We start from the raw sequence: 12,192 nt of genomic DNA, 5'->3' as shown, positions 1-12,192 counted from the left end.
ACACACACACACACGCAGACACACACACAGGAGCAGCAAAAGGCCAACAGAAAATTAAGGCAGAGGAACATGAACAGCTTAAAATCTGATTTTAGTGATAACCCCCTTTTTTTCCTACTCTCAAGGACTTTTACCTTTCCACTGTGATTAGCACTTCACATCCCTTTCTGCATTTCTTACAGGATTGATTCTAGATAAAAATGGAATACTAAAGCATTTCACAAGTCTAAACAGCTTTCTAAAAACAGAGAAGCAGTGTTATTGAAAATGGGTTCAATTGAGAATAATTTCAGGAACTAACATTCCTGGCATAACACCCATCTCACAAACAATCCTAGATTTAATGCAGATATCAAGCACTCCTTTTACACCAAAGGGAAAAGAAGTATTTAATGATATAGTTATCTACATTATAAGAAATGCCTATTTAGCAAAAAAGTGTGTCTGGGCTATCTACATCTTTGGCTTACTTATGTTATATTTATCCAACTACAGGAACACTGTGGGTGGTTTATTACGTAACAAAAAGAAGTGTGGCATTGATGGGATATTTATAGCAAGTAGAACACTTTTGAAATATATGATCTTATTACTTCAAATTTATGAATAAGCGCTCTCTATGTATCAACACAACTGAAGTGGTCAGATTGTCAGATTTTGTGATATCCTAATTTTTTCCCAGTCCCACAGGGTATAATTATGCCTCTTATTAACTTGGGTTAAAAATAAAATTATTTCTTAAGAGTAGTGGCATAGGCAGAGAATGCCTAGGACAAGAACTTTAAAGGGTGCAGCCTTCTCACTCTCACGCTCCTCCTTACTGTAACAGCCTCCTCCCTTCCCCTGTCTACCTCCTGTTCCCCTTTGCTTTAGTGGCTATGATAATTGCTAGTGGGATAATTCAAGGAGGGTGTGGAAGAAAAATGTCTGTTTTGCTACTCTCTCCTTGCGAATAGCAGTGGGTTCATACACAACCTTCTCTTTTGTAGAGGACTGAGCACATCACATATAGCAAAGGACAGTTAGTCTTGGTAGGACCTATTATAACAATTCTTAGCTATCACTTTGGCTTCATTGTTCCAACCAGTAAAAAGGCAAATTCTCTCTGTAGCATTTAAAACAATTAAATAGATAACTATGTAGACTTGACACTTTGTACTCAACCATTACATTTTACAATAGATTAAACAGGGTGTAATTTGTGCTGTTCTGAATTTGATGTTCCTCAAATGCATGCAAAATGAAATGGATTACCATATTTTTTTTTCTTAAGAGTTTTCTGAACTATGCACTACCCTTTTGAAAGCTGTGTAACAGGCAAATCCAATCTCAAAAGGAACAGTATTAATTACATGGCAAGTATTTTTCTTTCAAATTTAGTGAAAACTTGAATATCTTATATATTGGCTTTTAAAATTTGGACTCTTTCTGTACCATAAAATGAAGTCCAGGATATAAGAGATTATCATAACTATTCACCAAAGTCTTTGTCTCAGTATTTAGATCTCGCAGTGAATTCTCCAATTTACCCTGAGTCTGCAGACATTGTCAGTTGGAAACATATATGGCTAGTTGACTCTTTGTTATTGTAGGGGCAGAGAAGGATTACAAGACCTTTCCCCCCGCCATGACATTCATTATAATTGAAAGATTTGGGATGATAAGGTGTTCCCTTTAGAGATTCAATAATCCCCTTATAATAGCAAGTCATATTTTGAATATTTGATACATACTGAAAAGTGGGTGCTTCTTATAGATGCATGGGTACAGCAGTTCATCTTTTCTGATGTGGGTTGCGGAGAGAAGAAATTTGTTAAACCAGTCACTTTCTCTACTTAAATAAAGATAATTGTGCTTCTTAAAAACACAGTAATGTAATTATATTTCATTCTGATACATTATTTATGTATTCAATAAATACCTGTGTGCCTACTAGATACAAGACACTGTAATAAAAAGATTGAGGATTCAGTGATGAATGAGAATGAAATATATCCATCTCATCTGGAAACTGTACAGGAGAATAAGCACAAAGCACAATTAAAAGGCTTTTGTAGTTTAGTGGACAGAGGAGAAAATCTTTAGTGTGGGAGGTTGTCAAAGGTGCTATTCCAGTACTTGTGGAATTTATTCCATCACAATGGAGGTGGAGGGTTCATTTCAGGGAGAGGTTATAGAGCAAACACAGAACCTGGAAAAGGACAGTCAGCCCACATGGACATGTGTGAGGTTGGTTGGTGATTAGAAAATATGCCTTGTTTATAAATATAATACTGTAACATTTTAATGAGATTTTTGGTTGTCTTCATTATTTAGAATTCATAGAGATTCTGAAATTTTCAGGCCCTTGAAATTACTTTTCCTTATCCTTCTTTCCTACATGCTGGTATCTGCCCCGTATTCCTCTGAATGCCTTTTTTCTCTCATCTTTCCCTCTCCAGTCCTGAGATGGTGAAGACATTCACACATTTATGCTGATTAGTACCAGAAAAAATGGTGACCTCCAGTCTAGGGCACATCTTTAAATACACTCCGGCTGATGCTCTTTTTAAACCTCCAGCTTTCTTTCCAACTACCCTACCTTAATACCTGCTGCTTGTCTCTGAACAGATGACTGTCTCTTTTATTACAAAAGAAATAGACACCAGTAAGTAGATCTGTCTCAGCTTTCTGATCAGATTGCTCTGGTTATTTCCATTTACCCAAATCTTTTATATTTTCCTTGCAATCTCTATGGAAAAGGTATCCTCCCTTCTAGCCATGGATTAGGCTTCTCCTGGGTTATGCTTATTTCTTCACTCATTCTCCATCCTCATGTTTGGAATACAGGGGGTGAGCAAGAAAAAGCCTAATCTAGAGCTTCTGAAGGACCTTGCTCGGTCAATAAATTACATATTCTCTCCTGAATTTTGACTGTTTCCTTTCTACTTGCTCTTCTCCTTATACATGGAAACATGCCTACATCTCTCCTACTAAAAAAGAAAAATAGGGGTGCCAGGATGGCTCAGTCTGTGATGCATCTGACTTGGGTTAGGTCATGATCTTGGGGTCCTGGGATAGAGTCCTGTTCAGGCTCCCTGCTCAGGGGGATTCTGCTTGTCCCTCTGCTCCTCCCACTGCTGGTGCTTTTTCTCTCTCTCTCTCAAGTAAATAAATAAATAGATAAATAAATAAATATGTAAATAAAAATCTTTAAAGAAAAAGAAAAATAAGGACTCTTTATTCTTCATTCTTTCCTAGACTCCACACCATTTCTCTCATTCTCCTTACACATATGGTTTGGATAAATTTCTTCCACCTTATTTGATGACTCTATAACTACATCCTCTCTCTGGAAATTTTTCCCTTCTCTGGGTTTTGTGATACCATTGTTCTTGGATTCCCTTCTCTTTTACCACTACTCAAATCGTAGGTCTCTTCTTTAAATGTTATTTTCCAGAGTTCTATTGCTGGGTATTTCCTTCCTCCTCCTGTATACTGTCCTTTGGGTGTCATACATTGATTTACCCAAGTCCTTTATATACATTGTAAACACCAGATCTTTATATTCTTATTGAAACTTCTGAGGACTCCAAACCCAGGTATATTAGCTAAGCATCTGCGTTTGGCTCAGGTCATGATCTCTGGGTCCTGGGATCGAGTCCCGCTTTGGGCTTCCTACTCAGCAGGGAGTCTGCTTCTCCGTTTCTCACTGCCCCTCCCCCCCCTCGATCGTGCCCTCTCTTTCTCAAATAAATACATAAAATCTTTTAAAAAATGGTGTCAGTGCTCTTTGCTCCTGCCCACTCCCTGCTGTAATTTATTGGTTTGAATGTAAAAATGGAGCATAATTCTATTTATCTAATAACAGTAGTAAGAATATTAGTTCGTATTTATAGTATTTTACAAATGGATTATCAGGGAAGAAGGATTTACTCTATTCAAGCTCCTTCTGGCTGGATTAGGAATCACATTGACTTGAGACAGATCAACTGGAGAAAATCAAATTTAATAGCATACCTGTGAGGAATACACACAGACATGGAAATTCCAAAGGCATTTAGGCACCATGAGGCTTATATGAGCTAAGGAGAGGAGTGGGGTCTGAGGATACAAAGGGGAGAAAGACCATTAGCAAGAAGGTGAGAGGAGATGGCTGTAAAACAGAGGTTCCCTATTAGGGAGGTAAGTTTCTTAGGTGAAGAAGAATCTCTGTTCATAGCTGTCTTCCATATGTAAGTAGGCAGTTGAGGGGGAGGTAAAGAGCTTTTCCTGAATATACTGGGTTTTGATTGCCTTTGACTCAAAATAATATTCATGCCAAAGTGGCCCATCTTGGGCCCATCATGGTGGCCTTCCTTTGGCCCCTACAATATGCACCAGCTTATAAACAGCAGAAAGTATAATATTAGAATAATGTGGTTTACAGCCGTCATTTAATATACATTTCTTTCCACACCCTTCTCCCGTTTTTTTTTTATCTCTTGATATTTATTTACCTTTTAAGATCATATTTGTACAGCATGGTTCAGTAAATATTCTTCCTTATTTTCATTTGTGTGAAAGTATCCCCAGCTTTTATGTGTTTCATTTTTTAACTAGTTTGCTTCATGTTTGAGTCAAGCCACTGTGTTTTTCTTTTAAGTATTCCACCCTTTTTTTGTGACTTTCATTTTTCCTTGTTCCTCTTTATCAGCTAGTTATTTTTTGTATGTTCATCTGCACCTCATTTAAATCCCTTTTTTACATTATGCTTTTTCCCCTACATTTTTTTTATTCTGTTACATTTAAATATATCTGACAAAAAGTTAGTAACATTGTAGATCTACTGAAATTCTTATCTATTCCAGGAAAAGAAAGACAAACATGGTTAAATCTCATGATGGAACACTTACAAAATACACAGTTAATTTTAAAAACAGCTCTTTTCTAAACCACTCTTAGATGTGGTCTCTTAAAGGTGGGAGAACACTTGGTACTAATAAAATTTGAAGAAGCAGGATAATAAACAACGGATAGATACACATGTCATATATATGTAGAAAGAAGTTCAAATTCAAATATAAGTCATTTCCTATCATTCTTACTAGTGTTTTCTTGTATTTGCATGTGCAGAAAAGAATACACATTGTATGTCTTTTTACAAATAAGGATGAATAAATGCAATAGATGAAGGAATTACCAGCTATATTGATTTGAATAGGGAACATTGTGTGCTGTTCGGTAATGTCTCTAATGCCAGGAAGAAGTAAGACCATTGATTTAAGCTTTGCTAAAATGTCCTGACATCTGTAACTTATATTTTAAGATCTCCATTTCATTAATCAGAAATATATACACGAAAAGGATTTGAACTAAAATCTTTCAATCATAATTTTAATGCTTAAAACCATTCCTTTAAAAAGTCAGCCTTGATCCAAGAATTCCAAATCTAAGAGTCTAGCTAAGGAAATGAAATACTTTTAAGCCTTATGCACTAAGGTATTTGTTGCTGTATAATTTGTGGCGGTTAAAGCTGATGATACTCTCTCTTAATAAAAAAGGATGGTCAAATATATTATGGGATGTAGAGATAATGGAATATTAAGTGGCCATTAAAATACAATGTTTATAAAATATTTGTCATGACATGGGAGAGTATTTATCGTATGACGTAAACAAACAGAGATGTGAATTTTACATAGTATGCTTTCAGCCACGTGGAAGAATTTTAAAAGACTAGAAGGGAATACATCAAAATATTAACAGGGTTTATCCCTGGGTGATGGAATTATGAGAAATTTAAAATTATTTCTATTTTCTTTTTTTCAAATATTCTATATGTAGCACACCCTTGATATTATATTAAGAAGACTTATAAGCTAAATGGTAAAGTTTAATTTGGAATACTCTAATTAGTAACTACTTATTAATAGAATTCTCATAAAAATTAAGTTAACATGTACCCTTATATTGGAAAAGAGATCTCTGTCGTTTTTTCTTTTTGTTTTGTGGGATGTCAGCATCCTGAGAAGTTGACCACTGAAGATTCATTGGTTTTGTAATTTGAAAGTGGGTTGCGAGGGTGGACATAGTAGGAACTTGGAGGGGGAAGAAAGATACAAGGCAATTTAATGCATTAACTACAGCACAAGTATATGTGTGGCTTCAGTTTGCCAGAGATTGATAGAATGTTCTCTTTTGATTTCTGCAGCATCAAGTCATGGGTGGATAAGATGCAAGAAGACCTTGTCACACTGGCGAAAACAGCAAGCGGAGTCAATCAGCTTGTTGATGTGAGTAACATCCCAAGAAGTTTGTTAATCTTCTCCTTGATTTGAATGCAGTACTATCTTCTCGGAAACTGAATTTCTGTACTATGAATAGGACATGTTTTTTCATGTGAATCGGGTAGTGAAATTCGGAGAAGGAGCCTTGGTACTGCTAGTACTGCTAGTTATTATTATTTTTTTAAGGATTTTGTTTATTTGTGATAGCAAGGGAGCGAGAGAGAGAGAGAGAGAGAGAGAGAGAAGTGAGAGCGAGTACATGAGCTGGAAGCAGGGGTAGAGGGAGAGGGAGAAACAAGCTCCCCGCGGAGCAGGGAGCCTGATGTGGGGTTTGATCCCAGGACACTGGGATCATGACCTGAGCCAAAGGCAGATTTTTAATCGACTGAGCCACCCAGGCGCCCTGAGACTGCTAGTTATTGTGAACAAAAAATGCCATTCTGAACAATTAAGGTAGCATTTTCACCACACACTACCGTTTACATGCAGCCTCACCTTAGATGAGTTCATATGATGTGTAGAATCCCCTAAAATTCTTGGGGTTTTATGTTCCCGTTCTTCAGAGTATTTTTTAGAATCTCTCACACGGTGGTGACTTGAAGTCCTGTGATGGATTCTTTTGAATATCCTCAGTGGGAACACATGTTCTTTCTTTGAGGGTAGATTTTATTTTTAAAAATGGTTGGAAAGTGTTTATAGCCATGTCTAGAGACTAGAGTGAGTCATTGAGATGGGTAATAAAGATTTTTGTGCAAGAAAAGAAGACACTCTAAAATATGGTTTTTCTTACGATTTATGAAATGGCTATGAAAGTCACTCCAACATGATTCTTGAAAATGAGAGCAACATATAAATATTTGTGTAGCATCTTAAATAGATTATTTTCCTTGGGTAAGAGTGTTTACATGTGTAGGTTCCATAAGATTTATTAAAAATTAGATGTCATTTCTTTAGAGTCTCACTACTTCCATTCCAATATAAGTAACAGTTTGAAAGTGCTTTTATCTTGTGTTCTTAGTGATGCAATGAGACCTTTTGTTTTCCACAAATGTGATGAGTCATAGAGGTGAGATATGGTATAAAAGCAAGTTCATGTATGATACATGAACATTCATCATAGGGATATATATATGTGGGTATTCCTCCCAGGGAGACACTGAAATGTATGGTTACCTTGTGTATTGATCAAACTTCATAAAGAAACATAATAACGTATGTTGAAGAAACTTAACGTATTTGTGAGATGAGCTAAGGAATGTATTGGAAAATGAAAAGTGTTCTTTGTGAATAACAGTGATTGAATTTAATTCTAATCAACACTTATTAAGCACAGAGTATGTCTCAGGCTGTGTCCAGGCTGCCAAAGGTTGACAGAGATGCATTTCCTCTCTTCAGAGGACCGACACTGTATGACTCAAAAATCCTTCCTTTGAGGGTGCAATGGGTCCTGTAAGCTGATGCTTGGGGTCTGCAGTGATTCCTTATAGGAAAAATGTGTTAAAATGTCAAATTGTGCAGGATAATAAGGTGAGCCTCTGTGAAAGTGATGGAGTTTGTGGCATGAGGAAAAAAGAAATGAGAATTGACAGATTATGGTTAGAAGTGATATGACTGTTTTTATTGACAGTTTGGGATTAAAAATAAACTGCTCTTGGGAGCTCTTCTTCCCTCCTCTCCACTGTTTCCCTAGCCTCAAAAACCACTTTCTTGGCTGACCTCACTTTTCCTTTTGGTGTTAATGTGTGAACCCTTTCACTGAACCTGCTTTTTGCAATGAATCACTTTAAAAACAAAACAAAACAAAACAAAAAACCTCACCTGATTTCCATTATGCTTTATCAAGTATAGATTATTAAGAACAATGCAAATCTTGATGAATGAATAGATGGCCTAGTCTGAATTAGGATAAAAAAATAGAATGGGCAGGATGAAAGAAAATCCCCACAATGTTCTGTTTAGGAGACATATACCTAATTATGTGACAGAAAACTGTACAACTAGAAGAATTATATAGTATGTAACAAGGCAGGGGGAGAGAGAGAGAGAGCAAGAGCAGAATCTATTATTGGAAAAAGAATTTAAATATTGGGGGCACATGAAGAGTGTTATTTTACATAGAAAAATGATTCCATATGCCCCTTTCCTTTGGTCTAGAGAGCAGAGGTCCATGATGGGGGCCAAAGGGTTGCATTTCTTTTTGGCCATGGGAACGTAAAGCGCAGAGTAGCTGAAGGACACTGGAGTTGAGAGTGAACTTTATGCTGAGTTTGGAGTTATTGGATGCATGGTGAGGAACAGAAGTTGAATAGAGAAATTTAGCAGATTCCTGGGTTGATATTTAATATTGTGGAAATTATAGTTCTTCCCAAATTATTTAATGGAATTGTTTTTACTGGCATCGCAGGGCACAGCTGGCTTTTTACTTGAAGGCTCAGAAAGAAGCAGCTGCAATGAGGCACCATAGCTAAAATCAGACATCTTTCCAATATTATAAAAACGGCTTTCTGGCTTCCTAAAACACTAGCCCGGGGTGGGGGTGGTTGATAATGATTAATGCATTGTGTTAATTTAAGGTGGACATTGTGTTACTTTGATGCATTTATGTACTGCAGTGTGGTTGTAATGATATCCGTCACATTACATACCTATAATACATTATTGTCTGTTTTTAACAAACTGTACACAGACTTTTGGATTGTTTCTTCTAATTCTTGAAAAATTCCTTTTGTCTTTTGATGGGGGTTCCATTGAATCTCCAGATGGCTTTGAGTGGTATGGCCGTTTTAACAATATTAATTCTTCCAATCCATGAGCACAAGATGTCTTTTTATTTGTTTGTGTCTTTGAAATCTTTCAGCAAAGGGAAGACATTTTATTACTTTTAAACACACACACGTAGACACACGAATTCCTGTAGCTGGCAGATGGAGAAGCTGATCATCATAACGAAGAGGTAACATTTAAAAAATTAAGGTGGTCTTAATCTTGGAAACAAAGATTTTTTTTTTATAAAGATTTATTTATTTGTCAGAGAAAGCGAGAGAGCTTGAGCACAAGCAGGGGGAGGGGGAAGGGCAGAGGCAGAGGGAGAAGCAGACTCGACATTGAACAGGGATCCTGATGTGGCACTCGATCCCAGGACCCGGGATCATGACCTGAGCTGACGCTTAACTGAGTCACCCACGCGTCCCGGAAACCAAGTTTTTAAGTTTATAAAACATTTATTAGCAACCATTTTGTCATATAATATGTTGATAAAATATTTCATGTAAAGCTATAAATTAAATTATATTTTTATTAAATTTCAACTAATATCTAAATTATCAGGTATTCTGAATGAATAGGTTCTATAATAATGAATTTGTTTTATGAAAAAGGTTTTTTTTTTTTTCCCAAGAGAGAGCATGCACATGTGTGGGGGAGGGAAGGGCCGAGGAAGGGGAAGAAAGAGTTTTTTAAAAAAGATTTTTATTTATTTATTTGAAAGAGAGAGAGAGAGCCGGGGAGAGAGAGCACGGGGAGGAGCAGAGGCAGAGGGACAAACAGACTCTGTGCTGACTGCAGAGTCCGATGCAGGGCTTGATCCCAGGACCCTGAGATCATGACCTGAGCCGAAATCAAGAGTCCAACGCTTAACCGACTGAGCCACCCAGGTGTCCCTGAGAGATAGAATCTTAAGTGGCTCCAAGCCCAGCTTGAGTCACATGTGTGATCTCACAAGCCTGAGATCAAGACCTGAGCCAAAATCAAGGGGAGTCGATGAACTGTCTGAGCCACCAGATGCCCCATGAAAAAGTTTTTTTTTTTTTTAAATAGATTGATAAATACAAACTTCTGTTTGTTTTTCTATAAAATACACTTCTGAATCTACAAAAAGTGATAGTCAAGAGAACAGAACTCTGCAAGTAGGTCAGAGATCCTCAGTCGCCCCACCTGACTGACCCTGCTCCGGGGAAAGCAAATCATGACACTGTAAGCAAGTCACAAGCCTCCAGGAGATTTGTTGTGTCTTTTGTTCTGTTTCTTTGTACCTCCCCCCTTTCCCTTTAGGAGCCCCAGACTTTCTCACAGCCTCCTCTTAATTACCAAAAAACCCAAAAACAAAAAGGGACTGATGGTTATCATTCACATTAAGTCTATAGTAACTCTTTGATCTCTAAGCAGAACATATTTGATATTAGGAAGAAGGTGTGAAGACTATATTTTGAAAGAGGGTAGAGTTTTTCCAAATAGGTCCTTTTCCTGGTAGGGGTCAGGTGGGGCGGGGGCCCCAATGAATCTGGACTGAGGTGAGGAACAGGTTCAGAGGATGCAGAATTGAAGGAGGCTGGTGTGGAGAGTCGTAAACTCATGCCACTCTCAGAATGAGTGAGTAGCTCCTGAAATTTTGTGCGCTGGGTCCTCACTTGCCTCACCGGATGCCTCACCCTGGGGCCCAGGGACAGTCAAGGCCTGATTCGCTCTATATCTTCTGCTCCCTGTGGCTGGAGGCATAGACATTTGCAGCCTTTTGGACATCACACTAATCCCAAGCCTCTCTGCTGCATTTTCTTCCCTGTACCTTTCCCATCCTACATACGATACCAGGTCTCTCTTCCAGTTTTTTTTTTTTTTTTTTTGATGCTTTTTAAGCTTCCCAGACTCATCTTGTGTTTATGTAGGGCGTAGTGACTATTCCTATAGTTATTCCCAACAATATGTGTATTTTGAAATCTTCGCCCACATCATCTGACACTGCTCTATACTCTCCTTCTATTTCAGTTCTAATGTTGTGTTGTATCTTCTGACAATGAAGGATGGTATGGGAATCCAAATTTTTTCTTAACGGAGATTATCGTATCCTTTTAGGTTTTTAAGAGAGTGGAAGTTATGCCCGTCACCTTGTTTCAAGGCTTTCTTCTTAAATGCAAATTCTGTCTGGGTCTCTAGCATGTTAGCCTAGAATATGCAAGCATACTTAAGAAAATTTGTGGATTATTTCCGTTCCCCCCCCACCCGCCCCTGGAAGTGTATTTTTGAAGGTAATACCATTCTGCAATGGCATCATCTTAGAACTTTCTGGTTTTTGATTCACTGTTGTGAATTCATGAGTTCAAGTTATGTGAAAATCAATACCTTCATATTTCAGTATTCTCTCAAACCTGTCAATATGAGACATGTCTAAATATTGAGCATTCAGTACTCTTTAATTAAGTTAGTATTTACATAAGTGTTTTAAGTGAATAATTTCTTTTCATTAGTAACTCATGGTATTAACAGACTGATGCTTTTACGTTGACATTGTGGTCACGTCACTTATGTAAATAGAATATTCATTTTCTAGGTGGTGGAGAGTTTAATACATTAATCTATTTACAAAAGAAGATACTCCAGAGCAGAACATAATTAATCATTGGTGATTCCAACTAGGGAATCAGCAAGATGCAGAGGCAACAAGGGCTGGGATCTTCTTTTCTCCTCTGGGGAGTGCTGCTAAGTACCTGGATGGTGTTGGATTTCCTGGTACCTGCCTGTCAAGTGAGACAGATCCTAACACCCTCTCTTCCTTACAGAAATGTTACAGGGGTAAAAGGGAGTATGAAATGAAACACAAAAGCAGTAAAAGATGCAATAAAAAAGTTAAATGCTTACTACATGTTAAAATGTAGCTTTATATTCATATTCCTTTATAAAAGTAACACAATTACTTTATAAAAGTAATAGAACTACTTTATAAGAATAGTTTAATTACTTTTCAAACATAACTATTTATTGGTATTTCACATTCTGGTTTTATTTAGAATTGCCTATTCTCTCAATGATGAAATGTAACCAAATGAGTTACCATAATTACATAGGCAACTTGAGCTTGTAGTTATTTTAGGGGGAAAAAACACTTTTTTTCTCTAAGGGGACAGAAATCTATTTTGACTGCAGATACTACTATCAGTAGAGAATATGGATT

General features: G+C 37.1%; 1 protein-coding gene across 6 annotated transcripts in view; it reads left to right on the top strand.

The window, feature by feature from the left end:
* Window positions 1-12,192, top strand: part of CACNA2D1 (calcium voltage-gated channel auxiliary subunit alpha2delta 1) — a 484,461-nt gene that overhangs the window by 75,626 nt on the left and 396,643 nt on the right. For all 6 annotated transcript variants that reach the window (XM_011223063.3, XM_019798051.2, XM_011223062.3 and 3 more), the window contains exon 2: window positions 6,173-6,254. In XM_011223063.3, coding sequence (XP_011221365.1) covers window positions 6,173-6,254 — 82 coding nt within the window. The remainder of the gene's footprint in view (window positions 1-6,172; window positions 6,255-12,192) is intronic.

Source organism: Ailuropoda melanoleuca, chromosome 1 (assembly GCF_002007445.2).
Source record: "Ailuropoda melanoleuca isolate Jingjing chromosome 1, ASM200744v2, whole genome shotgun sequence".
NCBI lineage: Eukaryota > Metazoa > Chordata > Mammalia > Carnivora > Ursidae > Ailuropoda > Ailuropoda melanoleuca.
Note: the sequence above shows the minus strand (reverse complement) of the source record. Positions and strands in the feature narration are given on the sequence as shown.